Here is a 15,971-nt window from a genome sequence, read left to right on the forward strand (position 1 = left end):
TACCAACGAAAATTTTCTCGTCTCAAATGAATTTCAAACTATGCTCCAGAACGAAATTGTGTTCCAAAACGTAGTATTTGTTAACCAAGAAAAGAAGTAGACAAGACAAACCCTAGCGCTTTCTGAAGGACCAGGTTTATGAAACCCACAACACTTGGCCCGAACCAAAACAATTTCTTCGTCTAAAATAGTGGCTTTTTGAAGAATTCAAATGATGGGACAACGGCTAGTAAAATCCACAAGATGTCGTCGAGCAGATCCACCTCTTCAGCGCCGCTCGTATTTCATCATCATGCAAGCGGACCAGCAGCAAGAATGCAAAATCAACGTTCAAGCCAAAGCCAAGAACTTCGATTTCAAATTCAAATCGACACAATCATGCCCGCTTGGAAGCTCCAACGTCTCTCGATTTCCCTCAAGCTTAGCAATTTTTTCCTGAGAGTGAATTCAGAATCCACAGTTCATCAAAGAACAAAACAGAATTCAGAATCAACAGATTTAGTATCTAGGCGGCATCCGCAGCAGCGGAAGCAACACCTGAAATCCAGATTCCTTAAAATCATCAATAAACTACGCATTTGGCGCAGTAAGAAACCTCGGTACCCAGAAGCTGAATCCTCTCTAAATCAATTGAAACAGTTTGCTTATGAGGTATATGTGAATCACAGTTTGACGCGTACGCATTATTTTTTATTTATTGTTTTGCATGTTCATGAGTTACTTTTGCACGTATGTCAAATCTCAAACTATTATTGCAGGAAACAGTAAAAACAGTGTTGCTGTGGTCTATAAAGATCCAATATTTTTGTTCAAGTTTCAAATTAAAAAAAAAAATTTGGGCAGGAAATCATTTCTGCGGGTACTTTGATGACTAGAGCTGTCGCATTTCTACTTGAATCAATTACCAGCAGACCTAGAAAAGGAGTAACTGTGTGTAGTTTGGTCATCGTCTTGCTGCTTCTAGTGGCTTGGAACTATGCCACTTATGGATGGTCGAAGTTCTTAATTTGATTCGCTTGTTGTATAACAAGATGTTATGAGGATTTTGGGGTTTAATTTGTATTAGTTTTGAGTGCTTAGATCTTGGTGTTTATTGGTGAGATGTGATTTGGTATCTTGTATCTCGAGAGCATAATTAACTGACTTAACATACTGTTTTAATACGAAAAGTGTAAAGAGACAAACACTATGTTCTAACTTCTAATCAACTGACTTAACATATTGTCCTAAAACAAAAGGTAGTCTTGAAACAAAAGTGAGAGCATAATGGCTAAAATATCGCTCTCCTAACTCTCGACATCTCTCATGATTAAAATACCTCTCATCTCTAAAAATTAGTCCAATTTCTCTAAAATGAGAAGTTGGGTTTTTAAATTCGTTTGGGCTCCATCTTCTTTCTTATTCTGAATATTTGGTAAACACATGGATACTCTATAATTGAAATCTAACATTTTATTTCAATTCGAATTACGAATTAATAAACACGTCATTTGCTTAGGGTAACATTATCAGAGGCATGCATACTCTTAGGTCAATAAGACTGAACCCCAAGTAAATGAGCTATCTTAATAGGCCCATGTGAGTAATCATTGGACTCACTTAAATCAGCCCACATTGGATCTTTCTTTTAGTCCAAGCCCACATTGGATTTTGAGTTTAGCTTGTGCCATTCGAAAACAAACCTAGATTCAGCTTCCAAGTCACAAAAGAACTTTTCAAAAGCTCTCATGAATTTCATCACTACACGTACAAGAGAAATTTCTTGGGTTTACTTTTTTCTTTGGTCAATAAAATTCTACTAATCCTCCATTTTGGAGATCAAATTTTCCGCGTCCAAAATGGATGTGGTCTCTCTATAACCTCAATCTTTGACACGTGTTTATAAATTTAACTTTTGTTAATTTTGTTGTTAGAAAGTTAACATGTGTTAGTCATTAATTAGGGCCACAGATAAGAGGTTGCACCATTTTGGATGCAGAAGATTTAATCTCTCCATATTGTACCTATGTGTCTTGTTGCAATGTGTTAATTTCTTTTCGCAAATGTATTAATTAGAGAATGAAGCGAATATAGAAAGAAAAAAAAAATAGTCACTAGCGCTCTTCCTTTGATTTCTGCCTCCTTTAATAAAGATTCAAATATCAGAAGCTAATTTGTTACGACTAATCATAAACTGTCGATTCAAAGATTCATCGTATTCAAGTCAGATACTTTACGTTACATTTTATCTAATCATATCAATTTCAGTTATTGTAACTGAAATCATCAAGAAAAGTGTAAATTGGGAAATGGTCGAACGAGGGTGCACACGGACCACGAATGGGTTTGATGATAAGGAATTAGCAATGTTCTAAAAACGGCCTAGGCTAGGCGGTGGTGAGCCGAAGTGTTTTCTTGTAAACCAGTTGGAAAAATCAGATGGGCTCTAGGTGCGCTAGGCGACCTAGATGGTTTTTTTTTTTTTTTAATGAAATTAAAAAATAAAATAATTTTTTTTTAATGAAATTAAAAAATAAAATAAAAAACCCTATCTAAGTCTAAGTGGTTTAAAATTGTGAACTTGTTGTACATGTGCTATCTTACAATACTCCTCAATATGATTATATGACATATATGCTTAATGTATTTTTAAATTTTGGACTTGTTGGATATTTTTTTTGTATTTTATCATTTTTTTTATTATCTTATCTATGGATTTCATACAAGTATAATTTTTTGTAAGTATTAATATGCACTTATTTACAAGATATATAAAAAATTTACCTAAATCATTCTAGATCGCGTAGGCACCAACTCACCGCTAAACTAGCGTCTAAAGTTTTTTAGAAATTAGTCCTCCATGCGTAATACAAAATACTCCCCTTTGCTTATTAAAACGACAAACTATAAGAAAGTGAGTTGATGTCAGTGGGACCCAGGTTCCCTTTTCTGTAGGCCACATGTTGGCCGTCGATCTGCCGGCACTCGCACATCGGACGGGGGAGGTCGGGAGTCAAAGACCTATACCGATAGGTTTCTTTGACCACACTGGACACATGCCCTTTTAAATACAAATTAAAATTTCTAAAACTTTGACTGGGATATCACTTCAATCGAGGCGCTCTTCGTTGAAAATCGTGATCAATGATTGAATTTACCATTTGGTCCTCTCTCTCTCCCCCATATCTTGTGGCTGCAAGACACTAGTCAATTGCCACTTATATAACTGTCTAGTAGTATTTTTTTTTACGTGAGAAATTTTAAGTTTGATTTTACAAATTTAAACTAAATTATTATAGTTAATTCATTTTAACTTATTCTCTTAATTTTTAACAGTCGAATTGAATGAAATGAAGAAATTAATCGACAAAAACTAATTAAATGTGTGAGACAAAAAACGAACATGCAATATCACTACCCTTATACAATTCAAGCATTTCTAAGCGATGCTTTAAAAAATCATGGTCGGTCACTTTCATCGCCATTAGACGAACCAAGGCTTGAAAAACAATAATTTAAGAGATTTTACTATTCATAGAAGTAAGCTCGTTTCAAACTGTTTTTGTTTAAAAACACTTATGATCATAAGCGTTTAAATTAAACTAATTTTATTAGACTTATTTTGCAATTTTAATTAAAGTACAAATGCTTTTTAGTATTAGTTGATTTTGCTGAAACTACTTCTATGACCTAAAAATATTTCTAAGTTTCGATGTTAGGATATTATCAGAAGTATTTTTATTAGCAAAAAGCAACTTCAACCCTTGTATTAATATTCCTACGTAAACATTAAAAATCAGTCAAGAATTTGTAGTAAGTCTTCATTGATATGAGCATGAGTCGAATCTAAGACAAATTGAGCTTTAATTGTACCACAAATATGAAATAATTAGTTTCTTTGGTGTGAAAATGGAGACTTCAAAAACCAAGAATAATTTGTTCAAAACGTATAACAATAAGAGAGACAATAATGGGACTTTCTATGAACTCTCTGCCGCCTTATGCTTTTGACACAATATTTCACAATATATGTAGATAAATTAACGTTAAACAGTAAAATGACAGAAAGTTCGTAAAGAATCCCACTTTGATGATGATGATTCATTATTGTTAGCATTTCTTACACCTCCAATACACAATCATGCAATAGAAGACAAGTTTATTGATACAAATAAAACTCATTTTTCCTCAAAGCTTGTATTTACTCAAATATGAGCACAAAAGTTTATGGTCAGCCTAAATGATCTTCTAGGTTCAATCTCCATATATAAAGAGAAAAATTTTTAGTGTAAAAGAAATACGTCTAATACACTAAGTGTGGTAATACAATTTATTAAAAATTTTCTTTCAAGGTTTCAATTTATTATATTACTATATTTGATGTACCGAGAATGTTTCCGGTACATTGAAAAATCTCTCCCATATAAGATTATTTTCATGGGAACTTTATCGAAAACCTCTCGATACTGTTCACTTTAATGAAAAACCATATTTTTACACTAAAAAATCATTCATGGTACTATTCATTTTACCCTTTATTTTATCTTTATCGTTAAAACTCATAATTTTCAAATCATATTCACTAGTTTTTATTTTTTCATTGCTTCAAGGGCAAAATCGTCAAAAATGAGAAAGCAAATTCTGTTGTTTTAGGATAATAATAATAATAATGGTACTTTTTAATGTTAATTAAATAATGGTTTTTGGTAGGTTTGACCATTGCTCATTGGGCTCCCTTCCTCTTTGAGGCTCCTCTCTCTCTCTCTCTCTCTCTCTCTCTCCCAATTCCAATATTCCCAAATCATCTATTGTCTGCTTTTCTCTCCCTCTCTAAAATCTTTCCAGTTCCCTCACCTTTCCCAATCTGCTTTCTTTGACTTGTTTCCGGTTCTTTCTCCTCCAAAATATAACCCCATATATTCCAATTTTTGCACCATTTCTCTCAATCCATTTGAAGCTGCATGAAAGCTGGTAATTTTTTCTTCTTTTTGTCTGTTGAATTGTATTATTTAATTGCTTTATGTATTTTCATTTCACTGTTCTGTTTTGCTCTTTGAAAGCTTGTAAAGGTGAATTTTTGCCTCCTTTTTTTCTTCCTGGCCGAGATTTTCTCGAGAAAATTATGGGCACGCGTGTTGTGGGATTCATCTGTCTGTCACTTTTTTTTGGGTATGCTGCCGATTCGATTATATTGTACAAATGGGTAATTTTATTTCAGCTCCTTGGTGATTATCCAATTGTGATTTATAGGTTTTTGTCTAATTTTTGGGATAGAATTTTTGGGTTTTATGGATCTGGGCTGGGAATGTTTATGAAGTTGAATGGATGCTGATTGACTGGTGATTTTTCAATTTTTGAAAGGAGCAAGAATCGATTAATGGGTTCATAGTTTGATTCCTTGAAATTTAGTAGAAAAATTGTTCACTGGTGGAGAATATTATGTAATTTGCAAGTTGGCATTAGGGAGATTTAGGTATTTAAGTGATGTGATTTGGATTTCCACTCATGATTTTCGTTTTCCAGATTTCTGTAGTAGAATGCATCTGTTTCAGAACCTTACTGTTTAATTGGATGCCCTCAATTACTGTTGTTTTTATCATTTTTTGGAGAAGATGCATATTCCATCTATCAGTCAATTAAATCGGCTTCTTTTGTTTCGAATTCGTCATCTGATTATCCAGTTTAACATTATTCCTGGACATAATTTTTTTATGTTCTTTTCGTAGAGTTCCGATTGGTTCGTTGGTTTCGTTTTCGCGCACATAAGCTAACATCATGTCCACTTTGTTTCTCTGTCGCAGAAAGTTAAGGCCGTCTACACGCAGAAAAAAGTTTCGAACATAATATGGGGTGCTTCACAGGTTTGAAGTGCAAAAAGAAGAAGTCTGAGCAGACTATTTATAATAAGCGTGTCCCGAAGGAGCAAAAACCAGCTGCATTGCCTGAACCCCAAATCCAGACACGATCACTACAGTCTGCACCCCCGAGTTTTAGGAACAGAGTGAAACCTATTCAACCAGTTAATAGAGTCATCAGCAATAGAGCACGAGCATTATCAGCTCCGTCGACCCTTGATGCAGCAGACCAAGACGACCTCTCTGAATATGAAGAACCAGAAGACTCAAAGTACCGGCCTGGAACAGCGAAAGAACAATTGTCACCGGTTCCCCAACCTCTTCCTCTCCCATCGCCCCAGGTTGCCGCTGCACTGAGAACTACGGGAAGTTTTAAGTCAGTGACTAATAGCGGCCCTCTCTATGCTTCTGGACCATTGCCACTCCCTCCTACGGCAGCACTACCTACCGGAACAATACCTACTGGAACACTACGGAACTTTTTATATGAAGAAATAGCATCAGCTTGCCACAACTTTTCTTCAGACCGATGCATGTCGGAAGGCCTTTCTTCTATTATATATAAGGCTTCATTTGGAGATGACTCATCGAGTTCAAAAAAGTTTGAAGCTACTGTTACTCGCCTTCACCCATCCACTCAGGTAGCATATAAAATATTCAGTTGATTATGATGAAGATTGCAGATTTCTCATGTTTTTTGGCCTCTGGTTGAATTTTAGACAAACTTTGAAGGTTGATAATTGAATCTTGGAGAATTACTTCTACTTGTGGGTGAATTTTTAGAGTTTTATCTATTTATTTAGGGATTAACAAATGGACCCATTAGCATGAAAGTGTTGCAAGAAATAAATTATGTTTGCCATAATATAGGAGGTAATTGAGAATATAAGTAGCATCTCATGTTTTTTACAGTTTACACGATGAAGTGTTTCGGGCCCAAGTTCTGCATTCCTCATCTCAAAACACGTTTTCACATTTATCTTCTTCGATATCCAAGCGCATAGTTAATTAAATGCCTTGTGCTATGGAACAATGTTCCAATCATGTGTTTAGGAATTGCTTCTGCTCGTGTACTTGAGATTGTTTGCGAAATAATCCCGCTTTCTTTTTTCTTCTTTTTAGGGTTTAAAGGAGTTCATAAATGAGATAAACACCCTTGCAACTTTGCAACATCCAAACCTCTGTAAATTGCTTGGCTTCCATGCACGTGAGGGTTCGGAACAGAAAATGCTGGTGTATGAGAGGCTCTATCATGGAAGTTTAGACCGGCTTTTGTATGGAAGGTCAGAGAAGCCTCCGATAGACTGGAATACAAGAATGAAAATTGCTTTATGTGCTGCACAAGGTCTTACTTTCTTGCATGAAGAAGGGCCTTTCCAGGTAATTAGAACGTTTGCTTGAATCTGTTTTTCAAAGACAGTTGAAATAAATGAAGCATGTACAATGCATTATGTAGCTGATATTGCTAGTTGATCGTAGTGTTTAGATATTTTAAGTAACTGTCTTGTAAAAGATAATGTCATCGCATGTATCCCTACATCTCTGTGATGACTGAATTACCTCACATATCTGCAGGCAATGTACAATGAATTTTCAACCGCCAACATACAGATTGATAAAGATTTTAGTGCAAAGCTTTCAGGATATGGTTGTGTCGGCCAAATTCCCGAGGCAGAGATCTCCAATAGTTCCGTTGTAAGTTCGTTGATTCTGTTTACACTTCAGAGTAGTTATTACCTATTAGTCTTCAAACCTTGTCTGTAGGCACTAATTTCCCACACAAACTTACAATTTCAACATGATCTGATACATCTCTAAAATGAGTAACCTTTCTTCTTATCATTATCCAGGCAGTGGCAAATCTATCAGTGGAGACACTCGAGAGAGGAATGCTTACTCCAAAAAGCAACGTCTGGAGTTTCGGAATTGTTCTTCTGGAACTACTCACTGGCCGGAGGAATCTAGACAGCCGTCACCCCAAGGAAGAGAGGAATTTAGTTAAGTGGAGCCGGCCTTTCTTAGCCGATGACTGCCGACTTTCACTAATCATGGATCCTCAGCTGAAAGGTCGCTTCCCATCCCAAGCAGCCAGAAGGGTGTCAGACATTGCACAGAAATGCCTTCAGAAGGACCCATCAGAAAGACCTACCATGAGAACCGTAGTTCAGCATCTCAAGATCATACAAGACATGAAGCACTCGTGCAGGTTTCCGTTGCAAGAGCCAGCATTTGCCGGAAAACACATGTCAAGATCACCCAGCCTTAACGGAATTCTTACCCCTGCGCCTCGGTTAAGTTTCTCTCCTTCACCACCATCAGCCGCCCGTCCATCCATTTCACCTACAAGACGACCTGCCCCACTTACGGCTCTACCTCCACGTGCTTGCTCCTCCACTCTCACCTTTGAGGGGCTAGACCGGCAGGAAAGCCAAAAATCATCATCATCGACTGTTCCTAGGGCTAGTGTTGAGGGATTTTGATTGTTTATAATGTGCCGTTTTTTCATTTTATTTTTTCATTTGTTCGTCGTGATTCAACACAATATATAGAAGATAAAAGATGTGATTCCACCTTACTGTCGTCTCGTCTTGCAGACGACGAAACAGCGAGGATGTCCTCCTCTTGTAGATACAATGCATCACTGGTTGGTACTAGTAAACATCTAGTTTCCCTCTCGTCTACTCGAATTCCAATCAATTCAGTTCCTGTTTTTCAAGCCGTCTCATCGTTTAAAGTTTTAAGTACGCGTTTTTTGTTTAATACAAGCGATATTGTTACTTTAATTTAAACTAGGTGACAAATTGAATGGGAAGGATTTGAATTCAGGATGCATTTATGTACGTCCAATATGTATAGATATAAAATATGAAATATAGAGACGAGAAGTTGAATTTGAGACTTATTTTTGTCACATTAATTTACAAGTTAATTTTAATGTAACGTACATTCACACTCAGCTAAAAACATTTAGCAAACAAAATAAAACAGGCACAAAATATCTGTAATTATACAAGAAACAAGTCGAAAAGAAAAAAACCTGGAAATCATCATAGAGGGTCATCTAGGCTTTTATCCTGCCTTTTTTCACCCCCGCTTTCCTGCTCTGGACAGCGATTCTCATCGAGTTGTTCCTCGGTCTCATTAGCGGCTTGTGGGGGAACATGTGATGTCGAACTTTCCCGTTGGTCAGATATCAAGCTGGTAATACCATTGTGTTTCATATATGTCTCAAGAGGAAGAGTTGCTACTTGTACAAGAGATATCATACTCACATGGTCTGGCCCTGCTTGTAAGTCTCCTTCTCGGCCTGGATGGGAATTCAGGTCTAGTATTCCCTTCCCGGTTTCAGCCAGTTTGCTTTGGCTCTTGGTTTCTGATTCATTTGCAGACTTGGCCTCATTGTCTGAAGGATCAACGTGTGATGATACAAGCCTAGAAGTGCTGTCTACTTCTGCTTCATCCCTAGGGGTCCATGTGTGCTGGCTTCTGTACGCAATCTCTGCTTCCCGCTCTGATTGGCGTTTCTTCTTGTTGATCATCATGGTTTTGAAACGGCGTTTGACGGTCAAGCACACGTTGCATGTGCATGTAGGCTTATGTTTGCCCTTTCCACTTGGGGGCTGGATGCACACAATGCATGAGCAGCCAGGACGATGCCTGGGATGTTTTGTTGTCGTAGCAACTGATGCAGCTTCTGGATTGGCCACACTGCCTCCGAGTATTGCAGCATTGGCCAAAGCATCAAGGCCAGAAGCTTCGTGCTCCGGGGTTGGCCTAGGGTCTGCCGCTATTCTCCTTTTCTTGGATTCTGTAAAACAATACATTAATTCAAACATTTTCTAGATATAATTTGATGAGAAATTTGAACTTTTAATTTTCGCATGAAGAGTGTAATTCTACAGGAGTTGGGAGACTCGGGACCATAAATGTAAAAGTAAACGGATGATATCTGATCCTTAAAAATTAAGAGAGAGAATTAAGATGGCATCATACCCTTACACATTCTGAGAAAATTTTCCAGTTCCCTTGGGCTCAATTCATCTGGTATAGAGCACAAAGACCTGACGAGACAAAGTTAGAGACATGTTAAGCACTTCTGTTACTGCAAGAAATTTTGTAGAATAAAAGAAAAAATTGCTAACCTGCTTCGATCCCAAGCATTGTCTGCGCATATCCACTTAGATGAAAGTAGTGCATCAGCTGGCAATCTTCGCCATTTAGAGCAACTATCACACTGCACCCATTGCTCTTGTTCCCTAAAGAATCAGAAATTTTCAATTGAATTGGTACAGGACAAATTGTGTAATGAGTCTAATGACAGAGGAGAATTTTCTCTTTGTACGTTCTTACCCAGTTGACCGGGCTGTGAAAATACTCCTCTTTCCAAACACTGGAGGTTCCTAAATAACACAAATTTATAGTTATTAATAGCCATGCGATCTATGACCATCATAGTATCTATCATTAGAAATAACTGCGTACATATATCAACAGTATGTTCTCTAGTGACCTGGAAAATCTCAATGACAGCACTTACTTCATATTCTTCGAACTCCAGATCCTCAATCACGACAGTGCTTGGCTTGGAAGCTGGAGGTGGACGAAGCAAATCCTGAGCCTCTTCCCAAGTAAGCTTCAGCTCTAGAGCATCTTGGCTATCAATGAGCATCCTCTTACTCTTGGATCCTATATTTCTAGTTCTTTTCCTCTCAGGAATTAATGATGGCATCAGCAATCCTTCCCTTGTCCACCCTTCCTGCTTCTCGGTTTTATTCCAGCTAATATCACCACTAGCTGTAGTCAAGTGTTTCGACAGTGCATTTAGATGGGGATCCATGCTTCCCTTAAGTGACTGAAGAAGGCCAGGGTAACCACTTATTACAGGAAGGTTCTCAAAAACACCCGTAAACAAAGTTTCACTTGAGTGAGGGCCATTCTGAATGGCAGTAAGATGGGTATCCTGTTTATTTTAATAACTTGCATATCAATAATATATTATCCATTTTGTTAATGTGACAAATGAAAGAGGCTTTTACCTGCATTGAAACAGTATTTGATGCTTTTCGAAACCCCATAATTAGTTTTCCTTCAGGATCCATACGACTGAAAGTCACTGTACAAAAATTAATAAAAAAATATCACATAAGTAGTGTAAAACATTTCTCCACCGAAAGTGGTTTTCACTAATTACCCTGGAAAATCATTTAGAAAGACAATAGGGTCTGACAAACAAACTTTTTTTCTTTTTTCAGAATGCACCATAATCAAAGGTCCAAGGTCCCAAAAGGCCTTCTAGTGGAGTAAAAGAAAATCCCAAATCTAAAAACACACACACGCACTTGCAAAAACATATACAAATGCAGTCACTGAGAATTACCAGTATCTCCAGCCTGCAACTGCATGGACTGTATGCAGGGCGTTACACCCTCCAAAACATACATCCTACTGTTGTTATTCGGCCAGAATCTGAACTGAAACACCCATTCTTTTCCCTTCACATCTTGAATCCTTAAAGGAAGGCCCTCCGGTTGAGAGATGGGAGGAAAATATGCCTGCAGAGTGGTTTATACTTGACTGTAACAAGAGCTTGTAGAGAAAAATAGGGTAATGAAACAATAAAGATGATGGGTATGACCACAAATATCAGAGAAATGTTGGGGATTATAAACTAGAATACTTACTTCAGCACAAGCTTTAGGGAGCACCAAACGACCAATTCGACCAGCATCACTGGCACTTAGCATTTTTTCAAACAAAGGAACAATTGTAGAATTTGAACTTGATCAAAGTTAAGGAAGTCATAGGCTGAGTTAGAGGGACAATCATGAAAATTTTCCTTATTTTATTTATGGTTTTGATGAGGTAGTAATTAACTTATGAATAAAGTAAGAAATGAATTATGGATACTCTCCAGATATTTGCTGTAATTCCTGGTCTGTAATCCTGGGCCAATAGCGGGGAAGTAGCTGATTCCGTCCCCGTCCTTCGGTAGGTGGCCTTGCCACACGTGCATGTGAAACCATTGTAGAATTTTCCTCCAAACCTGTGGAAAGGGCCAATTTGGGGGGCTTTGGAAAAAGATGTCGAGACCTAGCTCCTGGTGTGAGTGGAGAGGATGTCATGCTGTGTTCCCTTTCATCAACAATGGCACTAGGAAAAGGATTTTCTTTTCCCAAAGGTGAACCGAGGGTCATACTCAAATTCGTACGTGGAAGTGATTCATATAAATTATTTATCCCCAAGTTTGCCTTGAAAGCTTCTGCTGTGGAAGCTTCAGCTGATCCATTGGATGCCTGATTGAAATTTGAAAAACATGTGCCTCCAATTTCACCCCCAAGAGGTGGAACCTCATCATGTTTCCATTTGAGCATTAACCCTTTTGTGTCATTGTTCCGAAGTTGAAGCAAGTTCATAAGTCCATTACAATCTTTATTATTTCCCAACTGCACAAGCTTCAACTTTTCAACACTATGTCCATCCAATTGATTGTTTGTAATATTTGACTGCGGCTCACTCATTTTGGGCGTGCCAAGAACATCAGGCTTTTCATCACTTGAAATCTGTGTGAATGCATTTCAAAAATCATCATAGAGTACTAAGCTATATGAGTACACTTAAGCATGCAGCATGATACCGCTATAGTCCTAAATGCAGGAAATAACCGAAGTTTTGTGACGGTGGAGAACATCACAAGACTTTGGTGTTGTTAACCAAAATCAGACCATGGGACACTTTGTCTTCCATACCAAGAAAGACATATGAATCCTTTTTGAGGCTAGGGCTGTCACACCCCAAGGATCACTATAAATATCACAAAATCCACCACCATAACTGTATGTTAAGGTTGACATGATTATAGAAATTGATCTTACAGGGTGAGGTCCCGAATCTTTTGCACATTTTATGCACCTCACACCACCACAGTCAAGAAGATCAAGAAGTAACGTGGAAGCAATGCATCCGCAATGTAGACGCTGCAGTAAACAAATTTATTGAGTGCAAATGGTTGAATGGAAGAGCCAAAGTAAGGGGAAGAAGTCAAGAAACCAAACACGAAGTTATTTCTTTGTTGGGTATACACTCACCTTGCCACATACTCCGCACTCCCTCCAACCGGATTCATTTGAGTGGAAAACCTCACAATAAATTGATTGCTCATACGCAGACCTAGTGTCGACGCCAATTTCATATCACAATACCAGTCATAAATCTCTCATGTCATATTGCTATTTCAAATTTATATATAGAACGATAGCAGCTAGTAAGTTAGAAACAAACAACCATAAGTGATCCACGCGAAAGCATTTAGAATACGTGTTATCATAGCTTCTAAAGTTCTAAAATACAATAGAATTCTACATTCTCTCCGTCGGAATAGGTGTTACCATAGCTTTACATAATTTAGTGGTACTGAAGAATTAAATATATCTTAGATTTTAATAATCAACGTTTATTATTACATCAAATCGAATATTACGGGTTAAAATGTATTATTCAGACAGTTTGAATAAATACGGATGTAAGAGATACAACAAATAACAAATAAAATGCCAAAATAAACGAGCAAAATCGTGGAAAAATAAAAATAAAAATCCAAACAACAGCTACCATTTATCATGTGGCCGTAAAAAAAAAAAAATCCAATAAGTTCATGAATTTAAAAAAAAAAAAATCCAAATCCAGAGGTGTAAAATTCATAAAGTTGAATAATTTAAGCAAAATCTGATGAACTAATTACCAGCACTTGAGACAAAGATTGGCGAATCCGCCAGATCGCAAAGCCCAACCTCTCTTCCACTCGATCGACGTCGAGGTCCCGCAAGCAGCGTTCATGCAAGTCCGCCGCTCCATTTCCGCACTTAAATTCTGTAAAATTTCAAAAAAAAATGGATCCGCCCAGAAATTAATCCAACAAAATCCCCAAATCTAATCGTCACGATTTCGGAGAAAGCAAAAAACCGAAAATTGACCGATCAAACAGCAAAGCTACGAACAGAGAAGCACAACGGAGAAGAAATCAACCTCAAGCTTGCAGCTTTCAGCTGAACAGAATCAGAACTGCTTCATTTGAGCAGATAGGAGTGGAAGGCGGCGGGGGCGAGTCTGCTACCACTCTGGTTTTTCGGCGGCGGGGGGATTGGTGTTGGATCGGCGATTTTGCCGGGAAGGAAACGGCGGAATGGTCGAAGACTTGGAGTTGAAATTGGATTCTGGCGAGCTGAGAGTTGGATCGGCGGTTGTTGGGTAGGGAGAAGGGGAGCGTGTGCATGCAGAGTTGAAAATTGAAAGACAAATGCACAAAATGCATGCACGATGATGATTATGCTTCAAGACTCGGCCAACTCGCCCACCTTCTCTCTTTTTCACTTTCACTGTGTTTGGACGTGGAAAATAAGTTTGGAATTTCGACAAAAGTTGAAATTCATAAATCCACATGCATCAATTTTTTTATTTAGATTTATAAATAAGGAGTTTTATCGAAACATTTTCGACCTCATTTTTAATAAAAATAATATTTTTATTCTAAAAATTCATTTCTGATACTATTTACTTACAACACATTTTTGTCATTTTGATTAAAACTCAAAAGTTTTCAAGCCATTTTCATTAGTTTTCCTTTATAAATATGAAAATTTATTCATCCAAGCCACCCACCACCTTCACCACCCGCAACCATAATCACCGCCACCACATAATCATCATGTTGGAATTTCTTAATAATCTTAAAGTATTCATCCAAACGCAGGGTTACTAACCATTTTTGCTTGAAATTTAAACCAAAAAGAAAAGAGAAAATATTGACTTAAATAGATTTATTGTCCGAGATTGAGATGTCGAAGCAAGAGAAACTTACATGCAACTGGAAAATAGACTTACATGCAGTTGAGATGACATCGTACTTTGACAAAACCATGAATTAAATAGATTTGTTTTATGAGATAAACTAGCTAAAGAAGCGAGAGAAACTTACCTGTAACTAGTAAATCTATTTTGTGAAACTGGAAAAGCGAGAAAATTTACCTATCGAGCTTCCACCTTGATTGCAACGTTTTGAATTAAATACATTAGCTTTGTGAGATACAGCCGAAGAATCAAGAGAAATTTAGGTAGATATGCTCTATCAAACTTAGTTCACGAAGTGAGAAAACCTTACCTATCACATAAATTCCCTCATGAGCTGAAGAAAGTCTTCAAATTTTGAACTATACAGATTCACTTTGTGAGAGTTAATCGATGAAGCGATAAATTTTTATTTACACTGGACAGAACCACTTTCTGAGAAATTGAGTTCTCAAAGCTCTAAGTGATAAAAACTTACATGCCACATGGCTAACAATGTGATTCGAAGAGAACATTAAATTTGATTTATTTTACGAAAGTGAGCTGATGAAGTGAGAGAAACGTGTTGCAGTTGTAATGTAAATTCTGACTAATTAAAATGTTAGATCCCACATCGCTCAGGGGAGTGGATCATTTATGCCTTAAATGTACATACCCACCTCTATATAACACGAAGCCTTTTGGGATCTCACTGGCTTCGGGTTTCGTAGGAACTTCGAAGTTAAGCGAGATCGCAGCAAGAGAAATCCCAGGATGGGTGACCCACTGAGAAGTTCTCGTGTGAGTTCCCAGAAACAAAACGGTGAGGGCGTGGTCGGGGCCCAAAGTGGACAATATCGTGCTACGGCGAAGTCGAGCTTGGGATGTGGTGGATCCCAGGTCAGGATGTGACAATTTGGTATCAGAGCCAATCCCTGACCTGAAATGTGTCGACTAGGACATCAAGCCTTTAAAGGGGGTGGATTGTTAAATCCCACATCTCCCAGGGGAGTGAATCCTCTATTCCTTAAATGTACATACTCACCTCCATATAGCATGGGGCCTTTTGGGAGCTCACTGACTTTGGGTTTCGTAGGAACTTCGAAGTTAAGCGAGATCGCAGCGAGAGCAATCCCAAGATGGGTGACCCACTAGGAAGTTCTAGTGTGAGTTCTCAGAAACAAAACCATGAGGGCATGGTTGTGGCCTAAAGCGGACAATATCGTGCTAAGGCAGAGTCGAGCCCGGAATATGGTGGACCCTAGGTCGGGATGTGACAAAAATATTGCCAAAATAAACGAAGACGTAACCAAGTTA

The 15,971-nt window shown here is 37.7% G+C and overlaps 3 protein-coding genes across 6 annotated transcripts; 2 read left to right on the forward strand and 1 right to left on the reverse strand.

Annotated features, from left to right (window-relative positions):
- LOC126594044 (uncharacterized) lies at positions 1-1,169 on the forward strand. The gene is made up of 2 exons (XM_050260242.1): positions 1-651; positions 759-1,169. Exons 1-2 carry the CDS (start codon positions 244-246, stop codon positions 873-875), a joined length of 525 nt encoding a protein of 174 aa, XP_050116199.1. The 5' UTR covers positions 1-243; the 3' UTR covers positions 876-1,169.
- A 3,537-nt stretch (positions 1,170-4,706) lies between these two features.
- On the forward strand, positions 4,707-8,515 carry LOC126594046 (probable serine/threonine-protein kinase PBL1). 2 transcript variants are annotated; one of them, XM_050260247.1, is made up of 6 exons: positions 4,707-4,950; positions 5,040-5,148; positions 5,781-6,475; positions 6,957-7,214; positions 7,410-7,529; positions 7,685-8,515. In XM_050260247.1, exons 3-6 carry the CDS (start codon positions 5,825-5,827, stop codon positions 8,312-8,314), a joined length of 1,659 nt encoding a protein of 552 aa, XP_050116204.1. In that variant the 5' UTR covers positions 4,707-4,950; positions 5,040-5,148; positions 5,781-5,824; the 3' UTR covers positions 8,315-8,515. The 2 variants fall into 2 exon arrangements, with proteins under 2 accessions (XP_050116204.1, XP_050116203.1); XM_050260246.1 differs by lacking the exon at positions 5,040-5,148 and having other exon boundaries at positions 4,708-4,950.
- Positions 8,516-8,720: 205 nt separating this feature from the next.
- On the reverse strand, positions 8,721-14,196 carry LOC126594045 (B3 domain-containing transcription repressor VAL2-like). 3 transcript variants are annotated; one of them, XM_050260244.1, is made up of 13 exons: positions 13,857-14,196; positions 13,573-13,700; positions 12,920-13,001; positions 12,707-12,808; positions 11,742-12,394; positions 11,516-11,612; positions 11,212-11,386; positions 10,871-10,947; positions 10,372-10,770; positions 10,185-10,234; positions 9,977-10,090; positions 9,828-9,895; positions 8,721-9,642 (listed from the first exon to the last, which is right to left on the reverse strand). In XM_050260244.1, exons 2-13 carry the CDS (start codon positions 13,683-13,685, stop codon positions 8,882-8,884), a joined length of 2,691 nt encoding a protein of 896 aa, XP_050116201.1. In that variant the 5' UTR covers positions 13,686-13,700; positions 13,857-14,196; the 3' UTR covers positions 8,721-8,881. The 3 variants fall into 3 exon arrangements, with proteins under 3 accessions (XP_050116201.1, XP_050116202.1, XP_050116200.1); XM_050260245.1 differs by having other exon boundaries at positions 10,372-10,686; positions 13,857-14,195; XM_050260243.1 differs by having other exon boundaries at positions 10,372-10,794; positions 13,857-14,195.
- Between the last annotated feature and the right edge of the window lie 1,775 nt (positions 14,197-15,971).

This window comes from Malus sylvestris, chromosome 12 (assembly GCF_916048215.2).
Source record: "Malus sylvestris chromosome 12, drMalSylv7.2, whole genome shotgun sequence".
Taxonomy (NCBI): Eukaryota; Viridiplantae; Streptophyta; class Magnoliopsida; order Rosales; family Rosaceae; genus Malus; species Malus sylvestris.